Source organism: Macaca nemestrina, chromosome X (assembly GCF_043159975.1).
Source record: "Macaca nemestrina isolate mMacNem1 chromosome X, mMacNem.hap1, whole genome shotgun sequence".
Classification (NCBI taxonomy): domain Eukaryota; kingdom Metazoa; phylum Chordata; class Mammalia; order Primates; family Cercopithecidae; genus Macaca; species Macaca nemestrina.
In genome coordinates, this window is record NC_092145.1 from 863486 (window position 1) to 880718 (window position 17233).

At 40.5% G+C, this 17233-nt stretch overlaps 1 protein-coding gene across 4 annotated transcripts in view; it reads left to right on the forward strand.

Moving 5' to 3' along the window:
- Nucleotides 1–2135: 2135 nt before the first annotated feature.
- LOC105468354 (coagulation factor VIII) overlaps nucleotides 2136–17233 on the forward strand; it is a 200953-nt gene continuing 185855 nt past the window's right edge. The window contains exon 1 of one of the 4 annotated variants that reach the window (XR_979452.3): nucleotides 2136–2604. Coding sequence is in view for 3 of the 4 variants with exons in the window: in XM_011718454.3 (XP_011716756.2) it covers nucleotides 2462–2604 (143 nt within the window). In the remaining variant the exon portion in view is untranslated. The remainder of the gene's footprint in view (nucleotides 2605–17233) is intronic. The other 3 variants (XM_011718454.3, XM_011718453.3, XM_011718452.3) reach the window with 3 other exon arrangements.

The window sequence follows — 17233 nt, forward strand, 5'->3', positions numbered from 1 at the left end:
TGCACCGAGATGCGCGTGCGCAGAAAGCTTCCCGGGGGTGGGGCTCCCTCCCTAGTTCTCCCCCTACTCCCCACCTCAGTCTCCCCAAACCACCCCCCACTGTCCCCCATTTTCCCCCCTCCACCAACCGCGGCCGTCGGGGCTCGCTCGCTAAGTACGTGGAGGCGAGTTCCTGACGCGACTGCGACTCAATCCTCACCTGGTGAAGAATATTTTACCTATGACTCACTGAAAATAAAGGCGGCTGAGTGACCGTGTTTGCTCATGTAAACATTGAACAAATATTTATCGGCTCCTGCGATGTGCCCTACTCTTTTAGTGGAGGAAGACACATTTTATTTGTGTATTTAATTTTTCTTTTGAATTTTACATGTGAGTTATACTTAATAAAACTGACTTCAAAATATATCTTCAACAGAAAATTCAGCAAGTTTCTATTATGTTAGTTGAAACAGCCAGTCTTTTCCTTTACTTTTAAAAATTATTCATAAATGTAATTAGTGAATGATAATAAACAGTGATATCTGATCCACTACTTTAGGAGTGACACAATCAAGCTATTTTCTTTATAATCACTGTGCTATTGTTTTCTTTTTCTTTTCAATTATACTGCTTAATCTAGGATTTTGTAGCACCATAGGAGTTGAGTAAAAATAAATCGGTAGTTGTGTGGCTGTAGGCAAGCCATTTAACCTCTCTGTACCTCAGTTACCTTATCTGTATCCACATTGCCGTGTTGTCATGAGGATTAAATCAGATAGCCTATGTAGCACCTGGCAGAGAATTTATCACCCTGTACTGTAACTGTCTACTTTTCTGTCTCCTCCATTGCACTGGTATTCCCAGAGGATTGGGAACTGGGATTTCTTCAGTTCTGAGGCATAGAAGTATAACATAGTGGTTAGGAGCATGACTTCTGGAGCCAGAGTCCATGGGTTTGAATGCTACCACTCACAAGCTGTGTGACCACGAGGAAGTTGCCTAACCTCTCCGTGCTTCAGTTAAAATGAAGGTAAGAGTAGTACCTGTATTTAAAAGCACCTAGAATAGTTCCTGGCATGTAGTATCAGCTGTCATCTCTGCATCCTTGTACCTGTTGGAGAGGAGTGTTTATCAAAGGGACTTCTTGCCGCCTGTTTCCAAACCAGTCAACAGTATACCAATTGCTCCCGAACACATTCTTGTTTGTGCAGAACTGAGCTCAATGATAACGTTTTTATAGCAACCCTGATCAAGTTTCTTCTCATAAGCTTTTACACTTTGAGGCCCCTGTGGGAGACCTCACTCTCCCTAATACACATTAACCTGCGTAGGGTGTTTGAGCTCACCATGGCTACATTCTGATGTAAAGATTCTATACCTGGGCCAAATGTAAACAACCCGGAAAAGTGTTAGGTTAAAAACAAGACAAAATAAATAAATGAATAAATGCCAGGTGGTTATGAGTGCTATTGAGAAAAATATCAGTAATGCAGGTAGGGTAAAGAGCTTACAACATAAATGTGGTGTTCCATATTTAAACCTCATTCAACAGGCAAGATTTGAGCTGAAATGCGAAGGAGTTGTGGGAGAGGAACTACGTGGAAATCTAGGGGAAAAGAAATAGCAAGTATTGAGGTCCAGGGGCATGAGTGTGCTTGGTATTTTAGGGAAGAGTAAGGAGACCAGTATAACCAGAGTGAGATGAGACTACAGAGGTCAGGAGAAAGGGCATGCCAACCATGTGGGATGCTCTAGTACTTAGGCCATGGTAAAGATGTAGGGTTTTACCCTGATGGAGGTCAGAAGCCATTGGAGGATTCTGAGAAGAGGAGTGGTAGGATTTGCTTTATAGTTTTAAATTATAACTATAAATTATAGTTTTTAAAACAATAGTTGCCTAACCTCATGTTTTATGTAAAACTATAGTTTTAAAAACTATAAATTACTCACACTAGCAGCAGTGTGGGGGGCAAGTGCAGAAGCAGAGAGACTAACAGGTTGCTGGTTACTCTTGCTAGTGCAAGTGAATTCTAGAATCTTCGACAACATCCAGAACTTCTCTTGCTGCTGCCAATCAGGAAGAGGGTTGTAGTAGGCTAGGAATAGGAGCACAAATTAAAGCTCCTGTTCACTTTGACTTATCCATCCCTCTCCTCCTTTCCTTAAAGGTTCTGATTAAAGCAGACTTCTCATGCCCCAACTGCTCTCAGAAGTGAATGGGTTAAGTTTAGCAGCCTCCCTTTTCCTACTTCAGTTCTGCCTGTGGCTACTTCCCACTGATAAAAAGGAAGCAATCCTGTCGGTTACTGCTTAGTGCTAAGCACATCCAGTGTGTAAAGTTCCTTAAAATGCTCTGCAAAGAAATTGGCACTTTTCATTAAATCAGAAATTTTACTTTTTTCCCCTCCTGAGAGCTAAAGATATTTTAAAGAAGAATTAACCTTTTGCTTCTTCAGTTGAACATTTGTGGCAATAAGTCATGCAAATAGAGCTCTCCACCTACTTCTTTCTGTGCCTTTTGCGATTCTGCTTTAGTGCCACCAGAAGATACTACCTGGGTGCAGTGGAACTGTCATGGGACTATATGCAAAGTGATCTCGGTGAGCTACCTGTGGACACAAGGTAAAGGCATGTTCTGTGGGGTCTGATGAGGGGCCAGGATTGTGGGGGTGTAAGTCTGCTTGGAGGAAGGTGCAGACATCGGGTTAGGATGGTTGTGATGCTACCTGGGCCCCAAAGAAACATTTCTGAGTAAGTTGTGCTCACATCTGTGTTATTAGCACAAATGCTAATTGCCAGTTCTTTTCATAGGTCTGACCTATTTGTTGATATTTTGTTCTGTTTTGTCCATTGCTCCTCTTTGTCACATGCTGCTCCTCCAGAATCTAGAGACTGGGGTATAGGGAGGTTGAAGAGACAAAGACAAAACTTCCCTCTGCCTGCCCAAGCTTCCATAGAGAGAAGGCAATGAAATCCAATCAATATCACACACGAGTTTCATGTCTGGTTCTCTTGTGTGTACATGCGATGTGTGTTTTTTAAATATCTTTTCTACTTTGGGTGTAAGGATAATATGAGCCATGAGTTCAGAAGCTTTTCATGTTTGGGGCTTTCTGGTGCATTTAGGGAGAGTACTAAATAACTATCAATATTGTCTATGGTCACCAGTTGATTCAGATTTTTCCACCTCTTCAGTAAATATTGGTATATTTTTGTCTATATTTTTGTCTATATTTTCATAGAAAGAAATCTACTATCCCTAGATTTGATAATGTATTGGTATCAAGTTACATGTGAGTCTCTTGTGATTTTGTTAAACTGTTCTGTGTCTGTAGTTATATTTCCTTTTTCATTTCTTATGTTGTATATGTTCTCTTCTCTCTTTTAAAAATAATATTTCCAGGAGTTTTCTTGATTTTATTGGTCTTGTCAAGAATTTTCTTTTGGTTTGATTTATCAAATCTCTTTTTTCTTTGTGTTGCATCAGTTTCTGCTTCTACTTTCATTAGTTCATTCCTTCCTTCTAATTTCCTTTGGTTCATTTTGTTGTTCAATTTTTGCTTATTGAGTTGAATGTTGAAATCATTTATTTTATATTTTGTTTTGTCTTCTTTAAATGTGTATTATAAAGATTTAAATATAATACATAGTGGCTACGTAAACATTAAATGTGGTCATATTGTACATACTTTATAGTCTTTTTGGTTCTTTCTGTTTGGCTCCCCACCCTCTTTCCACATCAGTCCCCTTTTCCCCCACCTCAACTGGGTAACCCCGGTATGGTCATATATATTCACATACACATACACACAGACCAAGGTTTTCTTGGACACTATTTGTTTTATAAAATTAGGACATTGTACACACATTTCTCACTCATTAACACCTGCTAGAACTGTAAGTCAATTGGCATAGCCTTAATTCATTATATTTATTGGCTATATAAGATTCTATGGTATGGCTGTATCTACATTCACTTTATTCCAGTTTTTGGCTACTATATCCTATATCATTGCATACTGGTGCTTTTACTTCTGTCGAACTAATTTGCAAGAGGAATATTAATGGAACGAAGGGAATGTTTCCTTCTAAGTTTTAATTTCCAAAGAAGCCAGAACTTTTCACACATTTCTACCATCGAAGTATGAAAATGGCCTTCTCTCTGCACTCACGTAGTGATAAGTTTTATCCTGTTTTTAAAATTTGCCAATTTTACAGGTGTGGAGTGATATTACATCATTACTTTCATTGTGTTATTTTTATTTCTAGTAACTTGAGCATCTTTTTAAATGCTTGTTGGCTATTGAATTTATTTGGGGGATTTAATTAGTCATATGCTTTGCCCATTATTCTTTGGACTCTTTCATTTAAAAGAAAATTAGGAGAACTCTTTTATTATTACAAGTATTAACTCTTTGTCATGTATATTGCAGTTTCCCCCAAGATCTATTGTTTGTCTGTTGACTTTGTTATAACTTTTACCAAAACAGTTTTTAATTTTTATAAGCAGAAATATATTTTCTTTCATGTCTTCAGAGTTGGCAAGGTTGGTTAAAAATGTTTCCCACACCTCAAGATTGTACGTGTAGTCTCCCAGATTTTCTTGGCAAAATGTTTACTGTTTTGCTTTTTATATGCATCGCTTCAATTATCTGCTAATTACTTTTGTCATATGGCATGAGAGAGGGATTTGTCTAGTTTTATTTCCATCCAGATCAATAGCCTATTATGATGGCACCTTTTGCCACTGATTTGAATCAACACATTCATCATATAAAGTTCTCATATATATTAGCATATATTTCTGGATTCATTAGGCTGTTTCACTAATCTAGTATTATCTTGCTATGCCAATACCATAGTGATTTGATTACAGTGAGCCTATGATATCTTCTGATATCTAGTGGGTGAAAGCAATCTTCACTATTCTTTTTGTACCCTTCTTAGCTATTCTTAGACACTTTATTCTTCCACATAAAACTGTTAAGATATTTTTCAAATTAAAAAGATCCAAGCCCTGTTGTGATTCTAACTGAAATTTCATTAAACTCATACCTTAATTTTATTAATATAATAAATTTAAATATTTTTCTTATTACATTTATCTCTATGTATTTTATAAGTGTGATGCTATTTTTTTTTTTTTTTTTTTTTTTTGAGACGGAGTCTCACGCTGTTGCCCAGGCTGGAGTGCAGTGGCGCGATCTCGGCTCACTGCAAGCTCCGCCTCCCGGGTTCCCGCCATTCTCCTGCCTCAGCCTCCTGAGTAGCTGGGACTACAGGCGCCCGCCACCGCGCCCGGCTAATTTTTTGTATTTTTAGTAGAGACGGGGTTTCACTGTGGTCTCGATCTCCTGACCTTGTGATCCGCCCGCCTCGGCCTCCCAAAGTGCTGGGATTACAGGCTTGAGCCACCGCGCCCGGCTGATGCTATTGTTAATAAGATAGTTTTCTCCTGTTTCCATTTATGAGTGCTTAGTACCAGAATAGAGATAAGCTATTGGTTTGTGTTTATTCAGCTTTTTCTTTTGAGGCAGGGTCTCATTTTGTCACCCAGGCTGAAGTGCAGTGGAGTGATCTCACCTCACTGCAGCCTTGACCTCCTGGATTCAAGCAATTCTCCTGTCTCAGCCCCGCAAGTAGCTGGGATTACAGGAGCAGGCCACCATGGCCGGAAAATTTTTGTATATTTTTTAGAGATGGGTTTTTGCCATGTTACCCAGGCTGGTTTTCAGCTCCTGAGCTCAAGCAATCTGCCCACCTCAGCCTCCCAAACAGCTAGGATTACAGGTTTGAGCCACTGCACCCAGCCATTGTATATTCATCTTAAATCTAGCTACCTTGCCAAATTCGCCTATTAACTCTAGTAATTTTACCCTAAAGTCTCTATGAGTATTGAATCATATCATCAGTGAAATGAGACAGATTTTAGCTCATTTCCAATGTTTATAGCCAGTTATTTCATTTTCTTATCTTACTGAATTTATTAGAAAACAGGAGAAAATGTTAAATAATAACAATGAAAGTGAACATTCCTTCTACTCTATGTTTACTTGAAATAATTTTTGTATTTTGCTATTTAGAGTAACATTTGCTGTTTTGGTTTTTGCAAATGGTGCTTGTTACTTCTATTCTCATTTGCCACAAAATATTTATCATAAATAACTTTTCAGTAGCTGGTATCATCTGAACTGTCTTCTTTGATATGTTGATAAATTATGTTAATAGATGTCCTGACACTAAATACACTTACATTCTTGGAGTAAAATCTGCTATTCATGTAATTTGATTATTAGTGGGTTCTATGTGCTACTATTTCTTTAGACACTGTGTGCCTTTGAATGTGGGATTGATCTATAACTTTTTTCTTTTTTTACTATTATTAGTGGATTTTCACTGCTCAGCCTACTAATAATAGTAAACAAAGTTTTGTTGGCTTTATCAAATGAATTGATGAGTACTCCATCTTTTTCTATTGCTTAGAATAGCTTAAGTAACATTATAATTATCCATTGTCTAAAAGTTAGGCGAGACTCACTTATGAATCCATTTGGTCCTAGTGACATTTGCAATGTCTTTAATCACCCCTCCAGGCTCTTCTATGATAATCAGTCAATTCAAGTTTCAACTTCTAATAATTATATACCTTTCTAGGAAGTAACTTTATTTATTTTTTCAATTTTGTTGTGACAGTGTTGCATGTAGCACTCACTCATGATTCTTTTACTCCACATTATTTGTAGTTATGTGCCCTTTCTTATTCCTAAATTCCTCTATCTTTGCTATTTATCTTTTCTCCTTGAATAAGTTTGCCAGTGATTTGTCTATTTTGTTGCTGGTGGTGCTCTTTTCGAAGAATGAGCTTTTGGATTTATTTTTTTTTCTAGTTGGTATAAAGCATTTTTATTTTCACTGAGCAGGAAAAAAAGCTATTGATTCATTAACCGCGTTGCTTTATTGGCATGTAGCTATGCACTGTTCACACATTAATATATAACTCCTCAGTCTGTTTTATTTTGTCCGATGGGAAAACATGAACAGTGAGATTTCTTATGCAAAAAGTGAACAGCTCAACTACACTAACTCCATATACTTTTATTAACATTCCAGAGACTTGTCCTCTCAACATGATCTGACCTCTGCTGGATAACTTTTCAGGAAAAGTATTTTCTAATCAGTGGAGCCTGGAGATATAAATAAGCAATCGGCCAAGTATGGTGGCTCATGCCTGTAATCCCAGCACTTTGGGAGGCCGAGGTGGGCAGATCACCTGAGGTCGGGAGTTCGACACCAGCCTAGCCAACATGGTGAAACCCCATCTCTACCAAAAAAAAAAAAAAAAAATTAGCTGGGCATGGGGGTGCTCGCCTGTAATCCCAGCTACTCAGGAGGCTGAGGCAGGAGAATCACTTGAACCCAGGAGGCGGAGGTTGCAGTGAGCTAAGATCACACCACTGCACTCCAGCCTGGGCAACACAGTGAGACTCCATTTCAAAAAAAAAAAAAGCAATATCTCTCATATACATTAACTGGACCCCAACTTTCCTAAAGTTCATCCCAAAGCTGAAGTTCATGAAGGCACTTGTTGTCAAACTAGTTCATGAATCACTCGAGAAGCTTATTAAAATTTAGATTCCTAGGCCCCATCCTCAGCAAACTATTCCATGTAGTGGAAACCAGCAATGGTGCATCAACACTCTCTCATGCTTGGAATTGCTCTGACTTCAATTTTCCGTGCATATCTCTGGCCTTTTTTGCCTCTCTCTTTTACTTTTAAGGACCCATGTGATTACATTGGGCTGACCTGGATAATTCAGATTACTCTCCCCATCTCAAGGTCAGCTGATCAGCACCCTTAATTCCATCTTCAAAGTTTTAGTTTGCCACATAATGTATTTTTGGTCATCACACCAAGGAGCAAAGGTGATGTGGGCCAAATTTTTACCTGCCACAGGTATAGTTTACATACAATGCAGCACATCAGTTTTAAATGTGCAGTTTGATGAGTTTTGACAAATGCATACACTTGCATAACCACCACCCTAATCAACATGCATTTACATCAACCCTCCTGCAACTTTTTAATGAGTCTCTCCCACTGACCTGGCCTCAGGCAGTAAACTGCTATCTGGAAATTACCGATTTGTTTTCACATGTTCTAGAATTTTACATCAGTGGAATCATACGGTATGCATTCTTCTATGGCTTTTTTTCTTCAGCATCATGATTTGGAAATTCATGCAGGTTGTTGTATAAAGTATTTCTATCCTTTTTATTGCTGATTACTGCTCCATTATGGGATTATATCACAATTTGGGGTTATTTCCAGTTAGGGGCAAATACAAATAAACCTGCTGTGAACAGTGTTCCACCTGTTTTGTGTGAACATCTATTTTCATTTATCTTAGTTAACTATCTAGGAGTGGAATTGCTGGATCATATGGTAAGTGCATGTTTAACTTTAAAAGAAACTGCCAGACAGATTTCTTGAATGTACCATTTTATACTTCCACCTGCAATGCATGAGAGTTCTAGTTGCAATATATCCTGGACGACATTTGATGTTGCCAGTACTTAATGACTGCATAGTGGTATCTCACTATACTTTTTTTTGAGATGGAGTCTCATTCCATCACACAGGCTGGAGTGCAGTGGCGCAATGTCAGCTCAACATCTGCCTCCTAAACTCAAGCAATTCTCATGCCTCAGCCTCCTGAGTAGCTAGGACTACGGTCACACGCCACCACGCCCAGCTAATTTTTGTATTTTTAGTAAAGACGGGGTTTTGCCATGTTGGCCAAGCTGGTCTCAAACTCCTCGCCTCAAGTGATCCACCCGCCTCAGCCTCCCAAAGTGCTGGGATCACAGGCTTGAGTCACCGTGCCTGGTTATAGTTTTAATTTGCATATCTCTGATAACTAAAGATGTTGCATGTGCTAATTAGCCACTCCTATATCTTCTTGGAAGTGTCTATTCAAATCTTTCATCCTTTTTTTTAAACGTAGTTTCAACTTTTATTTTAGACTGAAGAGGTACATGTGCAGGTTTGTTACATGAGTATGTTGCGTGATGCTGAAGTTTGGGTTACAAATGAATGATCCTGTCACCGAGGTAGTGAACATAGTACCCAATAGGTGGTTTTTCACTCCTTGCTACCCTTCCTCTTCCCTCTTTCCTCTAGTAGTCCCCAGTGTCTATGATTCTATGTCCATGTGTTCTCATCATTTAGCTCCCACTTATAAGTGAGAACATATGGGGTATTTAGTTTTCAATTCCTGTGTTAAATCACTTAGGATAATGGTTTGGCCAGTTTTTAATTGGGTTGTCTGTCTTGTTATTGTTGAGTTTTGATAATTCTTTATATATAATTCTTTATATATATACTTTTCAGATGTACTTGTTTTGAATATTTTTTTCTAATCTATGGCTTGCATTTTCATTTTCCAAATGGTGTCTTTCAAATAGTGGAAATTTATAGTTGTAGTTAAGTCCAATTTAGCTTTTTTTCTTCTATGTTTCATGCTTTTTTTCCCCTGTCCTAGGAAATCTTTGCCTACCTCAAGTTCACAAAGCCTTTCTTCTGTTTTCTTCTAGAACTTTTATCATTTTAGGATTAGTATTTAGGTTTATAATACATTTTGAGTTAAATTTTCGGTATGGTGTGAAAAGCTTTTCTTTCTCTGTTGAATTCCATTGGCACCTTTGTAGAAAATTAAATGACTGTATATAGGCAAATCTGTTTGTGGATTCTCTAGTTCCATAGATGTGTGTGTCTGTGCTTTGTTTCTTTAAATTTTCTTTAATTTCCCTCTAGGATATTTTGTAGCCTACAGAGTACTTCTTGGAAGAATTTTATTAATTGTATCCCTAAGTATTTTGAGGGATTTGATGCTATTGTTAATTGTATCATTTTTATTTGTTTTCATTTTTCAATCATTTGTTACTAAAATGTAGAAATTCAGTTGATTTTTGTATATTGACCTTGTTCACTCTAATCTTGTTAATTTGCATTTCAGCTCTAGTAGCATTTTGCACTTCTTTTAGAATTTCTACATATACAATAACGTTGTCTGCAAATGAAGACAGTTTGCTTCTTCCTTTCCAAACTGGATGCTTTTTATTTTTATTTTTTTCATGCCTTACTGCACTGGCAAGAGCTTCCAGTACAATGTTAGATAGAACTGATGATAGCAGAATCCTTGTCTTGTTCCTGATTTCAGAGGGAAAATATTATTTTACCATTAAGTACAGTTACTTGTTATTTTTTCACAGATGCTCTTTGTCACATTGAGGACGTTTCCTTCTGTTCTTGGTGTGAGAGTTTTTATCAAGATTTGATGTTGGATTTTGTCAAATGCTTTTTCTGCATCTATTCAAATGGTCATATGGTTTATCTTGTTTATTCTGTTACGGTGAATTACCTTGATTGATTTTTTAATGAGGAACCAGGTATATATTCCCAGGGAAAAAATCCACCTGGTTGTGACATATTATATTGGTAATATTTTCGCTATGGACTGAATTGTCTCCACCTCCTCCCGCCCCAAATTCATATGTTGAAGTCCTAACTCTTGATGTAACTATATTTGGAGATAGGGCTTTTAGGAGGTAAACAAGGTTAAATGAGGTCATAAGGATGGAGTCCTAATCTGATAGGATTGGTGGCCTCATAAGAAGAGAGAAAGTTCTCTCTCCATACTCATGCACTGAGGAAAAGCCATGTGAACATACAGCAAGAAGGCAACCATCTACCAGCTGGGAAGAGGGCTCTCACTAGAAACTGACCACGCTGGCACCCTGATGTTGGATTTCCAGCCTCCAGAACTGTGAGAAAATAAGTTTCTGTTATTTAAGTCACCCAATCTCTGGTATTTTGTTATGGAAGACCTGGCCAACTAAAACTGTTTTGTTAAGAGTTTTGGTGGTGGTGATGGTGGTTTTTTAGTTTTTGCGTCTGTGTTCATGATGGATATTTGACTGTGATTTTCTTATAATGTCATTGTCTGGTTTTGGTATAAGAGTGGTATTAGTCCGTTCTAATGCTGCTATAAGAACATACCGGAGACTGGGTAATTTATAAATGAAAGAGATTTAATGGACTCACATTTCCATATAGCTGGGGAGGCCTCACAAACATGGTTGAAGGCAAAGGAGGAGCAAAGGCACATCTTATGTGGCATGGTGGCAGACAAAAGAGCATTGTACAAGGGAACTGCCCTTTATAAAACCATCAGATCTCTTGAGACTTATTCACTATCATGTGAACAGCATGGGAATAAATTCCATCTAAGCTGTTGAATTTAATAGTATAAAGTTCAGAATATTTCCTTATCATTTTTTCACTCCTTCGAGGTATGATTTACGTACTGTAAAAATCACCTATTTTCAGTGTGGAGACTTTTTTCCTTTCCTAAATCTTTACTGTGGTTTTGCCTATTCGGAATATTTCATGTAAATGAAGGGATAAAATATGTGGCCTTTTATGTCTGGCATCTTTTGCTTAGCATGTTTTCAGGATTCTTCCACTTTTGCAGAATGACAGAGGAGTTAAAATAAGAAAAGAAAGATATAGTAAGAATGAAACTATTTTCATTTTTTAATTAAAAAACTCTTCCATGTTGTAGTATGTAGCAGAATTTAACTCCTTTTTATGGCTGAATAATACTCCATTGTATGGATAGACCACATTCTGTTTATCCATTCGTCTGTTGATGGACTTTTGGATTGTTTCCCCTTTTGGCAATTATGAATAATGATGCTATAGAACATTCATGTACAAGTCTTTGTGTACATGTGCTTTTATTTCTCTTCAGAATATACTTAGGCATATAATTGCTAGGTCACATGGTAATTCTATGAAGTAGAGGCCCAGATTATCAGTAGCCTGGCATCTAACTAAACAACCATTTATCCATTAAAGTTAGTCTTGTTAACAATTAATATTGAGATAATTTTACTTCATACACTGTGTATATTTTAATGTCCATCTAGCATGCAGCCTGAGGCCAGAGAATAATAGTTTGAGTTGAATTGAATAGAATACATCATTAATTTATTATCTAGCTTTCTATTGTTGTATAGGCAGTCACATGTATTTACCAGAAAAAAGTTGATAGAATTTTTATTTTGATGAAACCCGTTTTTACACTTTAGATTATTTTGATACTGATTAACAGGATAAGCTGACTCTGGACACATCCTGACAGCCTCTGCCAAGGTTTGAAATAAACAGCTGGGAAAATTCAGTTTTATATTATCTGTTCCTGCAGCTGCTCAGTTTCTTCTAACCATGGGTCAGGGAATATAATAGGTTTTCTGATTAGTTTTAGATAAAATGTAAAAGAACAGTTCATGTCAAGGACAATGGTTGCCAAATATATTTGGCAGGATTTCTATATTGAATCCCAAGGGAAATACACAAACAAAACCCCACAAAAGTTAGGAAGGAGTAAAACCCAGGAATCCTGGAACATTTTGTCACTTACTATGCAGATTAGCCTGAAAGTGTGAGACAGGCAAATAAATCACATGTTTCTGCCACAGTGGAAAATATTCACTCAGATGGCAAAGGTCTCAGGCTGGGGAGCTGGATATTGTCCTGTAATAGTTTCATCTCAGAACTGAACCACACACTTGGAGGGTGTTAATGCTCTTAGGAACGTCTAGTAATTCCGTTTGAATAGAGTCCTGTCCTGAATCACATACTGTCTCACAATCTTGTTTCTCTATCAATTATGTGTTTTCACTCTTCCCTCAGAGAGGGAAAAAGTGTTTCTGTGTGCTCTTGATCCTGTTCCCTTTCTGATCTTCCAATCTCTTGCTCTAGAACATATTTTATATGTGTCTTATATCTTCATTTTAGTCAGAAGCATTTTATTTATTTGTTTATTTATTTATTCATTTATTTTTTTTTTGAGACAGAGTCTCACTCTGTCCCCCAGGCTGGAGTGCAGTGGTGTGATCTTGGCTGACTGCAACCTCCGCCTCCTGGGTTCAAGCGATTCTCCTGCCTCAGCCTCCTGAGTAGCTGGGATTACAGGCACGCCCCACCACGCCCGGCTGATTTTTGTATTTTTAGTAGACAGGGTTTCATCATGTTGCTCAGGCTGGTGTCGAACTCCTGACCTCATGTGATACTCCTGCCTTGGCCTTCCAAAGTGTTAGGTTTACAGATGTGAGCCATTGCGTCTGGCCTTTAATCAGAAACATTTAAAGTGAAAGCACTGTGGTAACTTATGTTGAAATACCTTAGAAACCAATGGAAACTGCACAGAGAGGGGGTAGGATAGACTCAGTGGAACCAAGGATATAATGTGGAAAAAGGAGAAAGGTAGCAAACTAGGGATGAGTTGGTGAATGTGAAAGGGCATAATAATGTTAAATGACTAAAAAGTACATAGGCTTATGTTAAGACTAGTGCCGTGGAAATGTTTAGAAGTAGATGACATTAAAGTGTGTTTAAATATAAATTAATGTTACAGGTTGTGTTCCCTAGATGTAGACTCTGAGATGAAGATTAACGTGCAGGAATTTTATTTGGAGTGTTCTTGGGATCAACACCTGAGGAATCAGGGATAGGCAGAGGGAGAAGCACGCTGCCGGGTAGGCTCCAGGACAGCCTTGTTGGACCTTACAGGGAGCTCTGGAGCTGGAATGAACCTTCCAGGTTGGACCAACATGTCCAGGCCTCTGTGTCCCTGCACTGAGCACTCGTGAAGTACTGTCCATCCTGGGACACGGCAGAGTCGGCCCTGGGAAGAGGCGTGGTCTGCCCAGAGAGGGGGTGGGGCCTGTCCTGGAAATGGGCGGGGCATGCCCTGGTAGAGGGGCGTGGTCTGTCTTGGGAAGGAAGGTGTGCGGCCCCCACAGGCAACATTCCTCTGGGGCAGTCCCTGCGCACACCTCAGCGGAGGTGAAGGCTGACTTCCCACATTCAGCGGCTGGGACTGGGGAGTTCTCTCCTAGGCTGCCATCTGGGCGCCCCTCACCCTCGGTGCTGCTCAGCTCCAGGTCGTCGTGGGTTCAGGGCTCAGCTGCACGCTCCTGCCCGCGCCCGGGCGTGATGGCACCCCCAGCCCCTGCCATTCTTCCCCCTCGCCTCGTCTCCCCACCATTGCTCTGCATTGCCCTGGGTTAGCCCAGCGGGGCCAGGTGGCTCCCCGCCCTACACTCTAAACCGCCGGTCCCAGAGCTGCAGGGAGGGGCGGCACAGACTCCCCACGTGGCTCATTAGGGATGGTGGTAATCAGAGTTCTTTTGCTGCCACTCTTTGATACCCAAACCCTATGTAATCTTCTTACTGGGGACACAGTATCATCTTTGAATTCATACATATACAGCACCTTGGAGGCTGGCCCTCCATCCTCACAGAGACCTGCCTCCAAGCTGGAGTTTTACCTGTGCCTGGTTGAGGACCCACTCCCTCATCTCTTTTGCTGTACAGTGATTCCCCAGGTCTACACGGTGTTATATGGAATTCCCTATCACTGAATCAAATCCTCTGTAAGATTTCAGATAGTGGTGCTGGCTAAGGCCCTGCAGGGAGGAAAGGCTAAGCTATGCCAAGATTAGGTATGTCAATGAAGTCCTGTCCTTTCTAGGAGGGAAGGAGTCCAGTGTGTCTGGCCACCGAAAAGCTGGAGGGAAGGAGTCCAGTGTGTCTGGCCACCGAAAAGCTGGTTTGTCTCTGTGATGCAGAAGTCCCCAACCTTTTTGGCACCAGGGACTGGTTCCGTGGAAGACAATTTTTCCAGAGACTGGTGGGGGGATTGGGAATGGTTACGGGATGAAACTGTCCACCTCAGATCATCAGGCATCAGTTAGGTTCTCATAAGGAGCACAAAACCTAGATCCCTTGCATATGCAGTTCACAGTAGCATTCGCACTCCTATGAGAATCTAATGCGGCAGCTGATCTCACAGGAGGCAGAGCCCAGGCGCTAATGCAAGTGATCAGGAGCCGCTGTAAATACAGATGAAGCTTTGCTCCCTGCCTGTTGCTCACCTCCTGCTATGTGGCCCCATTCCTAACAGACCACGGACTAGTACGGGTCAGCGGCCCAGGGGTTGGGCCCAATATGGCATATTGGGAGCTCAGCGTTGGTTTTTGTTGCTGGCAGGTTGGACTTTGGTGGCAACAGTAGCTAAATCAGTTTTAGTCAGTGGGAAGCCACACTTTTGTGTCCGTGCATAAATTCTCTCCCTGATGCTATAGCCACTTAGCTCACATCTTGCCAGTACTGGGATGGCCTATGCAGAGGCTGGCTGATGTTAATTGCCAGAGTCATTTTTATCTGTGTTGTTGGTTAGTGCTTCCTTCATGGTGGATGCTTTCTGTTGGCATTAACATATTACGTGGAGACTTTTCTAGTTTGTGTCCACTCACTAATATGCTTTTTGTCCCAACTTTTTACTGGAAGAGCTTCCTTATCAGTACGCTGGGCCCTGGCCTTCAGCCAGTACAGAAAGTCATTTGTCAAGGCCTTCAGTTGGCAGACGTGCTCCCTGGACTACACGCTTTCTCGGGTGTCCCAGAAACCCTGGAATGGAGTGAAATGCAGGGCTACGTGGGAGAGCAGGGAGGCGAGAATTAAGTCAGCCCCACCTTTGCCCAACTCAGTGGGTCTCCTTGAGAGAGGTTTGCAGTTTCAAGGATACTTTTCAGCCAATCTGCTGCGAGATCCTGTGAAGGGGTGTGAAGGGTCTTCCTCTGTGACTGTAGATTGGCCAGTCTCTCCTTGTGTGTCTTAACAGTTTTCATTACACTTTATGTGAATTAATGCAAAACTGCTAGGTTTAAACTGCTCACCATTTTAGGGATCCCTTCTGGATTTTACCTTCCTTAAGAGGAAATTTTCCTCCTTTCCTTAGTTCATCCTTTCTGCCTTGGCTTTGACATGGTCTGGAGGCCACAGAGCCTCCTCCTGAGAGCCTCTCTCTGGTGTGTCTCTTTGTGTCTGTCCATCGCTCTCCTCTGGATCATTCCCTGTGGTTCCTGTTGGGCGTGGCTCCCATAAACGCACATAGCAGGGTCTGCTTTGTCTGCAACCTGATGCATTGTTATTTTTCACCAAAACTCGCAGTCCAAACATGACATTTCTGGGCCACACTCTTTGTCAGAGCTCCAGGGGCACAACCCTGGGGACCTGCTGGAAGGTGCCACCGTGACGTGTGCCTAGATGTGTTTTCCCTCAGTTACCACCTCGTTCCTGTGGTTCTGGTGGCTGGAGGGTGACTGCGTGCTTCACGAAGGGGGTCCTTACTGCTTTACATCCACCCTTTTCACGGAAAGCCCTTTGTCACATGTTTTCAGTGTTTCTAAGCGATTTTCTGCCAATCTTGTCTGCTAAGATTGTGGGGCAGTGTTTCCACAAATTTATAGCTGGCAGTGAATTGTCCCAAAGCAAATCAGACAGAATAAGATACTTCCAACATTGTTCAAATGCTGACAACTTATGTGCTTCCTTGGGCGATTTTACAACTTTTTAAACACACGAATAAAAATTATTGTCTGCTTCTTTCTCCTTTTTCTTTCTTTTTTTTCTTGCATACAGAAAGTTTATAGGAGGGGGATCCTCTGAATCAACACCCATCGGGGAGTGAAGGAAGCAGCATTGGGTAAAAGAAGTTGAGGTGATACAGTCTGAACAAAGGTCAATCCCACAGGCAGCTCAAGCTAGGATGGCTCTGCAGAGATGTTCTCTATTGAGGCAAGTTGTCTGAACCTATAGAGTCCCACATTTACCAGGAATAAGGCATGAGTTTAGGTGTGGTGACTGACTTCAGCCAAAATTGGTTCCCGGAGAGGAATTCAGATTAGAGTTGTTAGCTGTCAGCACACCCAGCAGCTTAGGGAATAAGTGCTTTAGTCCTGAAGCAGTGAATCTGGACACCAGCCTCCACTATGGTCCACCCTTTCTGCTGCTCAGATTCTTTTGCTTCATAAGTTCTGGAATGGTTCCTTCAGGATTCTGATGGACTCCATTTCCTGGGGAAACAAAAGAGAAAGGTTTGGAACAGAGCACAACTCCTGCTGCTTTAGCTTTTCTTGAGTCTGCAACTGGTACTCATCATCCTCCCCTTCTACTCCCCATTCTAGATCCCTCCCCCCACCACCCTCTCAATATGTACTTCTGCTGGTCCAAATAGGTTACCAGATAAGGTACCTGGTCATCATGCCCTTTGTAAGCCATGACTGTACTTGTCCATTTATCATCAACATTGAACAAGGGAATACTAAGAGATACCCAAGC